The sequence below is a fragment of the Dreissena polymorpha genome, chromosome 8, assembly GCF_020536995.1.
Source record: "Dreissena polymorpha isolate Duluth1 chromosome 8, UMN_Dpol_1.0, whole genome shotgun sequence".
Lineage (NCBI taxonomy): Eukaryota > Metazoa > Mollusca > Bivalvia > Myida > Dreissenidae > Dreissena > Dreissena polymorpha.
The window spans coordinates 41,669,911-41,684,901 of NC_068362.1; the positions used below are offsets into that span (position 1 = coordinate 41,669,911).

The window sequence follows — 14,991 nt, forward strand, 5'->3', positions numbered from 1 at the left end:
ATATATTTACGCGATATTCCGGATGATTTTATGGACTTGTTTAACACCATAATACACTTTAAGGGTTGATGCCATTTATTATTCTGCAAATGCAAAAAAAATATACGATTAAAGAGAACATCAGCTATTTATAACGGGTAAATCGGTACATTAACACGAGTGTATATTGATCTAGAGTCCGTGATTAAACACGCTCTCAAACACTTGCCGAAATCGAACCCGTTATTACGTGTAATGGTGGTATTTGCAATAAATTAACACTTCATGGTATTTACCCGTGTTATTAACAAAAATTATTACCGAAAACATTCCCCCTACCCGTGTATTTGACACGAAATAGCGCTTTATACTGGGATTTCTGTGAAGTTTTACGCGCTTTTGACGCCTGATGGGTACCTCATCCCACATGTTATTGCGTATACAAGTGATATTAATCATATAAAAATTGCTTATGGGACATTTAGCAATCACTATAATTTAAAGCGCAAAAACAACACAGTAAGTTTGGACATTATCTGATATAAAATAGCGTTGTATGAAATGGAATACGGTCAGGCTATTATAAATTAATAAGGCTACCAATATCAGACGCTCGCGAAGGTACCGACTTCCCCGAAGTTACCGAATTTATTGGTTAACTAATATCAGTAATACTAACTCTTTTACAATAGCATTTATCGATACGTTTATTAAAATAATAACAAAATGGTTTTCACTTGTTTCTGACACACACAGAAACGCGATTTTTAACGGGGATTTCGTAAAGTTACACGAATTGGGTACCAAAATTCTCAATTATTTTACATGCACACGTCACATAATACATACTTAATAATGCTTAGTTATTGCTTATATGACATTTCAAGTTTGTGAAATAAATAAATGTTCTATAAAGGGATCTCGGTAATTCTTGAAGCTTCCACTCGCTCTTGTCAAGAACCGCATTGCCGCGTTGGAAATGGTATACATTTAATTCATCTAACTTATCTTCTGGATACCAAATGTCAAAGTTGCATTAACCCTTTTACCAGTTTTTGCCATATTTCATTTCCGTTTTTTAATCCGAACAAAAAAACGAAACTCGTTTAAAAATGAGATCTAGGCATTCGAGCTCCTAGTGTGGATTAAAAGCGTTTATTGGTGACCACACATGACTGCAATGTGTAGATACCGTTAATAAGATAATATATCACATGTCACCTTCAAATAACATGTATGATGTCAATTAAGTGCATTACTATCAGAGTAATAAAACACAGCATGAATTAGGCTTCATGCTGGGTTTCAGTTCTCGTAAAGTAATGCAGATGAACATGTCTATGATACGGTTAAGCGATATACCCGATGATTTTGGTGAACATTTTTGCCGTATAGATTCAATGTCACTAACAAATCTGTCAAGATATCGATTGTCCGAGTTACATAATCCCCATTGACACCGTTTAACCATTTTAATGTTTTTTAAAGAGGAAAACAAAAGAAACTCGTTGGAATAAAAGTGAACCTAAACATGTAGCTTGTCTAGAAAATGGCGGACAGGTCGTTGCTAACGAGTGCGCCCGATTAATCGATCGCTGATTGGTGGATCAATTCTAGTGGGCGGAGCGATCATAGATAAGGCGTTATGTCAATTAAAACCCCGGGCCGAAACTAGATCAGCCCGGAAGGCAGCCGTAGGGATTTCAGTGTGCACTAGGTCGCTTCCTCGGGATAACTCTTGTTTGTCCGAAAGCGCCCCTGAAAAGTGCATACCCACTCGAGATGTAAATAGAGCATACTACGCGAAGTAGGCTTATGTGAGCAAGAGACAACTTAAAACCCCGGGCCGAAACCAGATCAACCCGACAGGCAGCCGACGGGAGTTCAGCGTGTACTATGTCGCTTACGGGTGATAACACTTTTAAGTCCGAAAGCGGCCCTAAACATCGTAATGTAAATAGCGACTATTACGCTAAATAGGCTGTATGTGACGCACACCATAATTACAACCTCGGATCAAAACTAGGTCATCCCGACAATCAGCCGACATAAGCTCAGCGTGCACTATGTCGCTTCGGGGGATAACTTGTTTGTCCGAACACTGACCTTAAAGCTGTATACCCACTCGCAATGTTAATAGCGCATAATATTCTAAATCGGCTGTAGGTGACGCCGGACCTAATTAAACCCCTGACCGCATCTACATTGGCCCGACATGCAGTCGTCGAGAGATCAGCGTGCAATAGGTCGTTTCCGGTGAATAACTCTTTTTTGTCCGAAAGCGTCCCTTTAAGGTTCATATTCGCTCGCCATCTCAGTAGCTCCTTATACGCTAAATAGGCTGTATGTGTCGCCGACCCTATTTAAACCCCCGGATCAAAACTAGGTTAGCCCGACAGGCAGCCGACGCCAGCTCAGCGTGCACTATGTCGCTTTCCAGGGATATTTATTGTTTGTCCGAAAGCGGCTCTTATACACACTCGCCATGTACATAGCGCCTAACCCGCAAAATAGGCTGTTTGTTACGCCGACCTTAATTAAACCCGGGCCGAAAATAGATCAGCCCGTCATGCAGCCGAAGTGAGTGCAGCGTGCACTAGGTAGCTTCCCGGTGGGATAATTCTTGTTTTGTCCGAAAGCAGCCCTTAAAGGTGCATACCAAACTTGCCATGTAAATAGCGCCTCGTGCGCTAAATACGACGTTATATACGTTGTAGGTGTTATACGAAGCCAACCCTTATTAAAACCCCGAGCCGAAACTGGATCACAGCCCGACAGGAAGCCGTCGGAGTTTAGCGGGCACTAGGTCCCTCCAAGACATTACTCTTGTTGTCCGAAAGCGGCCCGTAAAGGTGCATACCCCACTGCGCCATGTTAATTACGGTCTATAGGCTAAAAGGCCTGTATGTTACGCCGACCTTATAAAACCCAGGTTAAAAACTGGATCAGCCCGACAGGCAGCCGACGTGAGTTCAGCATGCACTAGGGTCACTTCCGGGGTATAACTCATGTTTGTCTGAAAAAAGGCCATTAAAGGTTCATGACAACTCGTCATGAAAGTAGCGCATAATACGCTGAATATGCAGTTTGTGGACGCGCCGACCCTATTAAGACCACTGGCCAAAACAAGGTCAGCTAAACAGGCAGCCGACCGAAGTTTAGCTTACATTAGGTCGCTTCAGTGGAATAAGTCTTTTTTTGTCCGGAAGGGGCCCTTAAAGGTGCATACCCACTCGCCATGTAAAAAGAGCATAACACATACGCTAAAAGGCTGCAAATGAGGCCGTCCCTAATTAAAATCCCGGGCCGTAACTAGATCAGCCCGACAGGCAAGCCGACGGGGAGTTTAAGCAAGCACTAGGTCGCTTCGGGGAATAACTCTTGTTTGTCCGACCGGGGCTATTATAGGTGCATACCCACTCACCATTGTAAATAGCGCCTAATTCACTAAATAGGCTGAAGGTGACGCAAACCCTAACTGAAACCTCGGGCCCGCAACTCGATCAGCCCCATAGACAAGCTACGGGAGTTCAGCGAGCACAAGGTTGCTTCCGGGGATAATTCTTGTTTGTCTCCAAAAGGAACCATTATAGGTATATACCCCACTTGCCAAGTACTAGAGCATAATACATAAGCTTAACTACGCTAAACTGGCCGCAGGTGACGCCTAATTTAAACCTCGGGGGCCGAACTAGATCAGCCTAACAGAAACGCAACGGGAGTTAAGCGTGCACTAGGGTCGCTTCCGGTTATTAAATATTATTGGAACGATGGGGGCCCTTGAAGATGCATACACGCTCGCCATGTAAATAGAGCATAATACATACGCTTAATAGGCTGGAGATGGCGCAGGACCCTAATTAAAAATCCGGGCCGAAACTAGATCAGCCCAACAGAAAGCCGACAGGAGTTCATAGTGCAATAGGTCGCTTCCGGGGAATAACTCTTTTTTTCCGAAATGGGCCCTTAAAAAATGCATACACACTCGCCATGTAAAGAGTGCATAATACGCTAAATAGGCTGTAGGTTACGCCCGACCGTAATAAAAACCCCAGGCCAAAGCTAGATCAGTCCGACAGGGTAGCCGACGGGAGTTCAACGTGCACTATGTCGCTTCCGGGGGAAAACTCTTGTGTGTCCCAAATAGGCCCTTAAAGGTGCATACCCACTCGCCATGTAAATAATGCATAATACGCAAAATAGGCCTGTAGGTGACGCCGACCCTAATTAAAAACCAAGGGCCGAAACTAGATCAGCCCGACATGCAGCCGACGGGAGTTCAGCTTGCACTAGGTCGGTTGCGGGTGATAACTCTTATTTGTCCGAATGAGACCCTTAAAGGACCATACCCATTCGCCATGTAAATAGTTCATAATGCGCTATTTTGGCTTAAGGTGACTTCGACACTAATTAAAACACGGGGCCGAAACTAGATCAGCCCGACAGGGCAACTAACGGGAGTTCAGTGTGCACAAGGTCGCTTCTGGGGTATAACTCCTGTTTGTCCGAAAGGGGCCCTAAAATGTGCAAACCCACTCGCGATGTAAATAGAGCATAATACGCTTAATAAGCTGTAGGTGACGCCGACCGTAATTTAAAACCCCGGGCCAAAACTAGATCAGCCCGAAAGGCAGCCATCGAGAGTAAAGCTTGCACTAGGTCGCTTCCGGTGATAACAGCCGAAACTAGATCAGACCGACTTTTAGCCGTCGGGAGTTCAGCGTGCACTAGGTCGGATCCGGGGTATAACTCTTGTTTTGTCCGAAAGCTGCCGTTATAGGTGCATATCCACTCACAATGTAAATAGCTCATTAAACACATAATAGGCTGTATGTGACTCCAATCCTAATTAAAACCTCGGGCGCGCAACTAGTTTTATCCCGATAGGCAGCCGACGTGAGTTCAGCTTGCACTAATTCGCTTCCGTGGGAAAACTCTTGTTTGTCCGCAAGGGGCCCTTAAATGAGCATGCCCACTCTTTAATATAAAATAGCGCATAATACGCTAAATAGTCTATCTGTGACCCGACCCTTATTAAAACCCCGGACCGAAATTAGATCAGTCCGAAAGGCAGCCGACGGGAGGTCAGCTTTAACATGGTCCGCTTCCAGTGTATAACTCTTGGTTGTCTTAAAGGGGCTCTTAAAGGTGCATACAAACTCGTTGTGGAAATGGCTTGTCAACAGCCTGCTAAACAGGCTGTATATTTTAATCCTATTTAAATTTTGCTAAAATGCAAATAGGTTGAGCATTTAGTATGATGCTATTTAGCCTGAAAAGGCTTACTGTTATATATGTTTCAACCTATTTAATAAACTTTCGAAAAGGCGTATTCAGGCGAATAGGCTACTTATAAGGCTAATAATTATGTTTCAACCTATTTAATTAACTCGCTAGGTAGACTGAATAGGCTGCTCAATAGGCTTAAAGTGAATAATAGGATGTTTGTCTCCACCTATTTTATAAGAGTTCTTTAAAGCTTAATAGACTGAATAGGTTTTCTAAATAGCCTAAATATGAGGTATGTTTCAACCTATTTCATAAAATTGTTAAATAGACTAAATTAGCAGGAACGGCTGCTTAATAGGCTAAGAGGCTAAAAAGGATGTATGTATACACATGTTTATATGCATGTTTCAACCTATGTACTAGACTTGTTAAAAAGGCAAATAGGCTATACATGGGTGTTAAATAGGCTAAAAAGGCTAAATAGGATTCATGTTTCAACCTATGTACTTAACTTGTTAAATAGGCTAAATAGGCTGAAGAGGGTGCCAAATAAGCTAAATAGGCTCATTATGATTCATGTGTCAACCTTTGTACTTAACTTGCTAAACAGGCTAAATATGCTGAAAAGGGCACTAATTAGGCTAAATAGGATGCATGTTCCAACCTACCGGTATGTACTTAACTTGTAAAATAGGCTTAATAGGCTAAATATGCTATATAGGATGCATGTGGTAACCTATGTACTTAACTGGTTAAATAGGCAAAAAAGGCTGAAAAGGGTACAAATTGGGCTTAATAGGATGCATGTGTCAACCTATGTACATGTACTAAACTTGTTAACTAGGCTAAATAGGCTGAAAAGGGTCCTAAATAAGCGTAATAGGATGCATGTTTCAACCCATGTACTAAACTTGCTAAATATGCTGAAGAGGGTGCTAAATAGGCTAAATAGGATTCATGTGTCAACCTATGTACTTAACTTGTAAATAGGCTAAATAGGCTGAACAGGGTGCTAAATAGGCTAAATAGGCTTAATATGATGAATGTTATAACATATGTACTAACCTTGCTAAATAGGCTAAATAGGGTGCATGTGTCAATGTATGTACTTAACTTGTTAATTAGTCCACATAGGCTGAAAAGGGTGTTAAATAGGATAAATAGGCTAAATAGGATGAAAGTTTAAACTATGAACTAAACTTGATAAATAGGCTAAATAGGCTTACTTCACACACGTTTCAGCCCGATAGGCAGTCGACGACTAGTCAGCGTACACTAGGTCGCTTCCGTGGGATAGCTCTTGTTCGTCCGAAAGGGACCCTTAAAGGGGCATGCCCACTCAGAGGCAAAATGTCGCGTAATACGCTAAATAGGCTGCATCTGACTCAGATCCTAATTAAAAGTTCCGGCCGAAACTAGTTCAGCCCCATAGGCAGTCGACGGCTGGTCAGCGTGCACTAGATCGCATCCGGGGGATAACTCTCGTTGGTCCGAAAGGGGCCATTAAAGGGGCATTCCCACCCACAGGCAAAATGTCGCGTAATACGCTAAATAGGCTGCAGCTGACTCAGATCCTAATTAAAAGTTCCGGCCGAAACTAGTTCAGCCCGATAGGCAGTCGACGGCTGGTCAGCGTGCACTAGATCGCATCGGTGGATAACTCTCGTTGGTCCGAAAGGGGCCCTTAAAGGGAGTTCCCACTCACAGGCAAAATGTTGCGTAACACGCTAAATAGGCTGCACCTGACTCCGATCCTAATTAAAAGTCCTGGCCGAAACTAGTTCAGCCCGATAGGCAGTCGACGGCTGGTCAGCGTGCACTAGGTCGCTTCCAGGGGATAACTCTTGTTCGTCCGAAAGGTGCCCGTAAAGGGGCATGCCCACTCACAGGCAAAATGTCGCGTAATACGCTAACTAGGCAGCACCTGACTCAGATCCTTATTAAAAGTCCAGGCCGAAACTAGTTCAGCCTGATATGCAGTCGACGGCTGGTCAAGGTGCACTAGGTCGCTTCCGGCTGATAACTCTTGTTCGTCCGAAAGGGGCCCTTAAAGGAGCATTCCCACTCACAGGCAAAATGTCGCGAAATACGCTAAATAGGCTGCACCTCACTCCGATCCTAATTAAAAGTCCCGGCCGAGACTAGTTCAGCCCGATATGCAGTCGACGGCTGGTCAGCGTGCACTAGGTCGCTTCCGGGGGATAACTCTTGTTCGTCCGAAAGGGGCCCTTAAAGGGGCATGCCCACTCACAGGCAAAATGTTGCGTAAAACGCTAAATAGGCTGCACCTGACACCGATCCTAATTAAAGTCCCGACCGAAACTAGTTGAGTCCGATAGGCAGTCGACGGCTGGTCAGCGTGCACTAGGTCGCTTCCGGGGGATAACTCTTGTTCGTCCGAAAGGGGCCCTTAAAGGGTCATGCCCACTCACAAGCAAAATGTCGCGTAATACGCTAAATAGGCTGCACCTGACTCCGATACTAATTAAAAGTCCAGGCCGAAACTAGATGAGCCCGATAGACAGTCGACGGCTGGTCAGCGTGCACTAGGTCGCTTCCGGGGGATAACTCTTGTTCGTCCGAAAGGGGCCCTTAAAGGGGAATGCCCACTCACAAGCAAAATGTCGCGTAGTACGCTAAATAGGCTGCACCTGACTCCGATCCTAATTAAAAGTCCCGGTCGAATCTATTTCAGCCGATATGCAGTCGACGGCTGGTCAGCGTGCACTAGGTCGCTTCCGGGGGATAACTCTTGTTCGTCCGAAAGGGGCCCTTAAAGGGGCATGCCCGTTCACTGGGAAATGACGCATACGAGAAATAGCTTAATAGGCTGCATGTACGGGGCCGACCCTAATTAAAAGTCCCGGCCGAAACTTGTTCAGCCCGATAGGCCGTCGACGGCTGGTCAGCGTGCACTACGTCGCTTCTAGGGGATAAATAGGCTAAATTGGATGTGTATGTCTACGTATGTACTAAACTTGCCAAATAGGCTAAAAGGCTGTTAAATAGGCTAAATAGGTTAAATAGGATGTATGTTTTGACCTATGTACTAAAATTTCTAAATAAGCTAAAAAGGCTGAAGAGGCTGTTAAATAGGCTAAATAGGCTAAATAGGATGTATATTTCAACCTATGTACTAAATAGGCAAAATAGGCTAAATGGGCTACAGAGGCTATTTTCACAAACGTTTCGTTTTGGCATAAAAGTAGTGGATAGACCCACACTTTCTCTCACGATATAGTTCTTGAATGTGTTGAGTTTAATGTCTGCTGTATGAATCAATACTTATTATTTGTTTGGAGAACTGTATGAAAACTCCGTGTTGTATTGTGTTGAGTAATACTGTGCTTATTGCGTTTAACTTTATTTGGTCATGTGAACCGGCAGTAATGGGTTGGAATTTGTGGCAATATTTATATAATCTACAAGTACAAATACTTTTAAAACTTATCTTTTTTCAAAACTGTTACTCATCGCAATTTATTAGTAAAATGTCAACATTTAAAATGCGCCAACTGATTCGTTAAAAAACATGTAGTTTGAAGTGTGCTCAAGCGTGGCCGTAACAATTTCGTGTGCATAGCGTGGACTATATAACTAAATTGTGGTGTATAAGAACCATTTGTATCACAGCGTAAGTATGTTATCTTGGGTTAAGCTATAGTGGAGCTAAATAATTTAAATACAAATGTATTAAATTATACATAGCAGACGATATGTGATTAATACTTTACATAAATATTTCTGATAATAATAGATGTATTATTTCATATTTGTATAGCACGTTCTTCACACATGCTTCAAAAGCGAATAACTAGTAACAAATATACACATATAATGACCGAGATAACTAAACACAATACAAGTGTATGTATAACCTAGAATATATATAGTGTTGAAACATAAATTAACATAACTTATATTTATAAGATGTATCCGAAATTTAGATGAGTATTGCTGTTGTTACAATCCATTTTGTCAAACCTGGTAAAAAATGTTACTGTCACAAAATGATCCAGTGTCAGTGAAAAGTGAAGCATAACAATTATATCAGCAGCCATGTATCTCTGCAAACAAATGTTTTTTTTCCGAAATGTTTTAACTGAATTATTTATAAAAAAGAAGCACTACATGTTGGGTTTGTGGTTTTATAATTATGTAAATGTTGTCTGGTGTAGGTTTAATGAGATGATAGCGATATTTAAAACAATAGAAGATATTGACAACTGAAGTATGTATGAAATTCCATACATGAATTGATTTAAGTCATTTGTTAGTTTTGCATGTTGCAATTAATGATATATCTCTATTTATATTTAAGTTATAAACAATTAGCTATTTTATGAAGTATTTTAATAAACTTTGCAAACAAAATTATTGTTGCAATATATGTCGTTCGATGCTTGTTATCAAACCACTCGGGCTACACCCTCGTGGTTTAATTTAAACGCATCGGAGCTCCATACCATTGGTTATAACCGCAATAACCAACGGTTACTATTTCGAGTATAACACGATTTCATTAATAGGTTATCCGCGAGTTAAACGTTATAAATGATAATTATATTAACAGAACGTCCTTCACTTTTCCGCGAAAACGTGGCGTCACCACAACAATGAAAATCAAATAAGGTAGTCTTCATTTATAAACAGTGCATGGACAATCTTACTGACGTCATACCAATAACCGTTGGTATATCGGGGTAATAACCCACGGAAAGTTCCCTTCTCATTCTAATGTGCATGCGTGTGCGACTCAGGGCCCCGTTTCATCAACGATCGCATCGCAACTTTAATGCCAAAATATCGCACATTTCTTATCGCATCGCAATTTGCGTTTCATCAAATATCGCATCGCCGATTTGAGTTGCGATATTCGCACATCGCCAATAATGAGGCTATTTTGCGTTTCATCAAAAATCGCACATCGCAAGAGCACCTGTTTTTTGCGATATTTTGCTTAAAACATGCGATCACACAAACCCAGTCGCAGACGGTAAAAAAAAATTCAATATGGCCGACGTGTTGTTTTTTTTTATGGAAAATAACGCGAGAAGGACAGAGCGGGAGTTCCGGCCCCGTCTGGAGATAGGCGGGGTTCGCGATATCGACTTTGTGAATCGGTATCGGGTAAACAGAACCACCGCACAGGAGCTAGTGGAGCTTCTGGGGCAGGATCTTGCCAGATCCGAACGTGGCGGAAAAAACAATTTCGCCAGAGACCAAGGTAACATTAATGCAATCGACATGAATTTGCTAATTTGTTACTGTATATTTGCTGGGAGAAATTGACACACTAAGTACGGGGATTACGATCGTTATCAAGTACAGCAGAGTGCTGTTTTCTTACATCCGGTCTTAATTTGTTCTCATATCAACAGGTCAACACGGATACTAAAATGACATTGTATGATAATATAACCGTTGGATAAGCAGGCATAAATAGGCAAATCGAACAACGATTGAGTTGTAATTAGACTCATTCAAATTATGGATTAATTCAAGGCTTTGTTAACCAACAATATGAAATAAATACAATCTAGGTCACGTACATGTACAGTAAGTTTGAACTGGTATTTTTAGTAGTTTGTATTAATTTATTAGTTGTTCACACATTTTTCATCATCATAATTGTTTTCCTTTTTTCTGATCTTTTCAACTGCAGAGTGGAGTCAGTGGAGTAAAGCTACTAGGGCCAACATGATCGTTTTTTTTGTTTGTTATTGGTCTTTTGATTGTAAATGATATTTTAAGTACTGTGACCAAATTTTATTTATGAATGTTTTAACATTGTTGCTGCAGATCCTCGTCAGCCTATATTTATCAGCTGATGAGTATTAATTGTAATGTTGAAATTAAATGGTGGCCTTGTAGTTGACAATTCTTACTATGTTTTTTTTTTTAAATCAATATCATAATCATGACCATTTTATGATACAAGTATGATGCAAGTGAATACAAATGTAAATACATTACTATAAAATATAAAAGATATTTTTTTTCTCAAATACAGCGCTTTCTCAGAGGTGTATTTCTATATATTGGTATATTGGGTTATGTTATTGTTTTTGTTAAAAAAGTAAAATTAATGGTAAAATGGTTATTATTTTATACACATCACAGCTTAAACATATTCTTATATATATAATTTTTCTAAAACAGGTTTCCAATCGACAGAGAAGATGTTGTAAAAGAGAAGAGGGCATTTTACAACAAATGTAGACTTCCGAATCTTGTTGGAGCAGTGGATGGGACCTTAATCCCAATCACCACTCCAACTGTAGATGAGGAAGTCTACGTTTGTCGAAAAGGTTACCACGCCATCAACTGCCAGGCGATTGTAAACACAAGCTTGAAGTATGTATACACTCTTTAATTAATGTAGCAACTCAGTTTTTATTAAACTAATAGATTATATTTTGTTGTGAAATGCATTACCATTTTAAAGTACAAATATCTTAAATCCCTTCACCTATTTTCTTTTTAGTTTGACATATTACAAAATGTTCTAGTGCTACAACCATTACTTCATTATGATTATCAAGTATGAGTTAATTTCATTTATATCCTGAACTCAGGGGTAATTTGCCAAAATTGCTTTCCACTGATTCATGTAGCTCTTATTAGTTATTACTCCGGCTAATTTTTCGTTCCAAAACTTACCCTTTAAAAGTGGGCCATTAATTGAGAAATAATGCATTTCAGGTTCATTAGTGTTGTGGCGAAATGGCCGGGCTCTACCCATGATGGAGCGGTATTTGAAAATTCAAGAATTAAGGTAAAATAAATAATTCTTCATGTATCAAATTTTAGTTACCATAATTAAAAGTGTTGTTAATAATTTAAAAGGATGAAAATACCAAAACTTGTAAGAAAGTTGTGACCTATGATACTCTCACTCATGTCTGAGTATCAATGGCTCACCATTGCTAAAGGTGTGCAAGCAGTCAAATGCTTACAGAGGAAAACTGCCCAATGGATCTGACCGCAGTGATAGGACATTGTTGTTAAAAATGAAGTAAAATCCAACCAACAGAACCAAAAATACATAAATACTACAACTATAATTAACTGATACTGTTTTTAAATTGCAGTACTGAAAACGATTTGTATATTTATTTTTAAGCTCCACTGGCCAGAGGCCAGGGGGGCTAATGTCATGGTCCTGTGTCCGTGGGGCGTGCATGATTTTAACATTTTCTTTAAACATCTTCTCCTAAACTACAAAACCAATTGTGATAAAATTTATCGCAAATGTTCCTGGGGTTAACCTCTTTCAAATTTGTTCAAATTATGTCCCTGGGGTCAAATTTGACCCCGCCCCGGGGGTCATTTATTGAACATATGCTTATATAAAGCCTATTTTGTGCGAAATTTAAAAATCTTCTTGTCCATAACAATTTGGGCCTAGTGCTACCACATTTGGTATGTAGTGCTATTTAATAGTTCTCTACTTTGTTTGTTCAAATTATGCCCCTGTGGTCAATTTTGACACTGCACCGGGGATCACAAAAATTAACATACGGTTAAATAAGGCCTATTTTGTGCAAACTTTAAAAATCTTCTTGTTCATAATTATAGAGCCTATGGCTACCAAATTTGGTATGTAGTGACATTTAATATTCTCTACCAAGTTTTTTCAAATTATGACTCTGGGCTCAAATTTGACCCTGCCCTGGGGGTCACAAAAATGAACATATGCTTAAATAAGGCCTATTTTGTGCAAACTTAAAAAAAAAACTTCTTGTTCATAATTATATAGCCTAGGGCTACTAAATTTAGTATGTAGTGACATCTAATGGTCCTCAACCAAATTTGTTCAATTATTCCCCTGGGCTCAAATTTTACCCTGCCCCAGGTGTCACAAAACTGAACATATGCTTATATAAAGCCTCTTTTGTGCAAACTTTAAAAATCTTCCTGTCCATAACCATTGGGCCTAGGGGTACCAAATTTACTTTTAAAAGTACATGAATATAATGTTACTGATACAAAGGCTATAACATGTTATTTATAAGTTGTGATTTGATTTTTACATATTTCACTCTAGGGACATCTTGATGCTACAGCAAATGTAGTTCTTCTGGGCGATAGTGGATATGCCCTGAGCCCCTCCCTACTCACCCCCATAATGAATCCCCGTTCCCAACAGGAAGAGCGTTACAACCGCAGACACAAGAGGGGTCGGGAAGTTGTGGAACGGGGATTCGGGATATTGAAGTCCAGATTCAGGTATAGAAATATTTCTTCTTCCTTTCATAGATATTCTTATTTAACATATCAGACTTATATATTGTGAAATCAAATATACCAAATAATACCCAGTGTACTTTAAATAAATAATCGTATAAACTGAACATAATTGTTAACAGATTAATTGCTATATTTATAAACTTATTATATCTTTCAAATTAAACATGATTGTGCATTTTCTTTATTACATTGGAATGCACAAATTTTGTCCTGCAAACATGTATTATCAGTTTATCACAGACATGTTTTCATGTCTATCATGTTCAAATAACCTAATGCAGCAATTGAAATGAAATACAAATATTCCGAAAATAATAACAGTTGTTCGACTTGAATATTTAATATTAATTTGATGCTTATCTCAGCACTGACCAGTTCAATGGACAATAAAAAGTTAAAGAATTATTCATGATGTGTTTCCTTACTTATAGATGTCTACATCGATCAGGGGGTGTTTTGCCATACAAGCCCCATCAGTGTGCGGCCTTGTTTGTAGCGTGCTGCCGGCTGCACAATCTGCTGATGGACAATGGGGAGGAGCAGGAAGTGGATGCCGATGTCATTGAGGAGGATGACAACAATGATGACCCTGTCGAAGTTGTACTGAATCAGCGTGGTGCTGCTGTTCGAGATTATTATGTAAACCTAAATTAACATTCGTGAAGATAAAACAAAATAGTTGGACCTATTGTTTGTTAAAACGTAAATTAAAATGTTTCTTTTTTTAGTTCGCCTTTTTTAATACGTTGTGGTAGCCTTGTCATTTACAAAAGTTTTTTTGTTTTTTTTATATTTAATTCCATTAGATATTGGGTAAATACATGATGTCAGTGAATAAAATAAGAATCCATTTAAAATAAAGGTAACTAAGCTAAGTATCTCTTTGTACCCATGTATGTCCCTTGCATAATTAGAAATTTCATGTTTGCGTTATTATATTTGTCCATGCAATTCAATTGAATACATTATTGGATAATGCACCTTTAAGTATTAACCTGACTGACTAGCTAAATGACTGAATTACTGACTGAACTTAGGGGGCGGGTTCCGCGACCGCGGAGCCGACACTACGCCCCTGAGTGACCAACCGACTGACCAAGCCAGGGTACCGGCGGGGCCCGCTACCACGTCCCCGACCGCCCCTGTGCTGACTGACGGACATAACGTTGTTTTTTTATTGTGACTAACTGACGGACTGACTGACATTTTCTTTACATGTGTTTCTTTTTCTTAATTTTTTTTTTTTTATACATATTTGTTAATTGTTATTTTGTCTGCACATTAACATATATGTATTTAATACATTCTGTGCATTGTGTACTCTTCGTGATTATGTTGAATTTTAAATGTAAACATTGTTGAATTTTGATATCATTATATGTGGCTGTACTTGGAAAGGAAAATATTAACTACCATTTTATTTAAACAAATGATAAAATGCAAACCAATCATACATTAAGCACTGATTTCTCATTTTTGTTCACCACATGTTCATACGCATTCTACATAATTCACTCATGTCGTTGGATG

At 39.7% G+C, this 14,991-nt stretch overlaps 2 protein-coding genes across 2 annotated transcripts in view; both read left to right on the top strand.

The window, feature by feature from the left end:
- The window catches only part of LOC127841692 (uncharacterized), a 164,622-nt gene that overhangs the window by 124,825 nt on the left and 24,806 nt on the right, over positions 1-14,991 (top strand). The gene's annotated exons all lie outside the window — the stretch shown is intronic.
- LOC127840467 (putative nuclease HARBI1) lies at positions 10,246-14,336 on the top strand. Its single transcript, XM_052368885.1, has 5 exons — positions 10,246-10,331; positions 11,371-11,565; positions 11,914-11,986; positions 13,259-13,440; positions 13,893-14,336. The coding sequence occupies exons 1-5, from the start codon at positions 10,246-10,248 to the stop codon at positions 14,113-14,115; spliced, it is 759 nt and encodes a 252-aa protein (XP_052224845.1). The 3' UTR covers positions 14,116-14,336.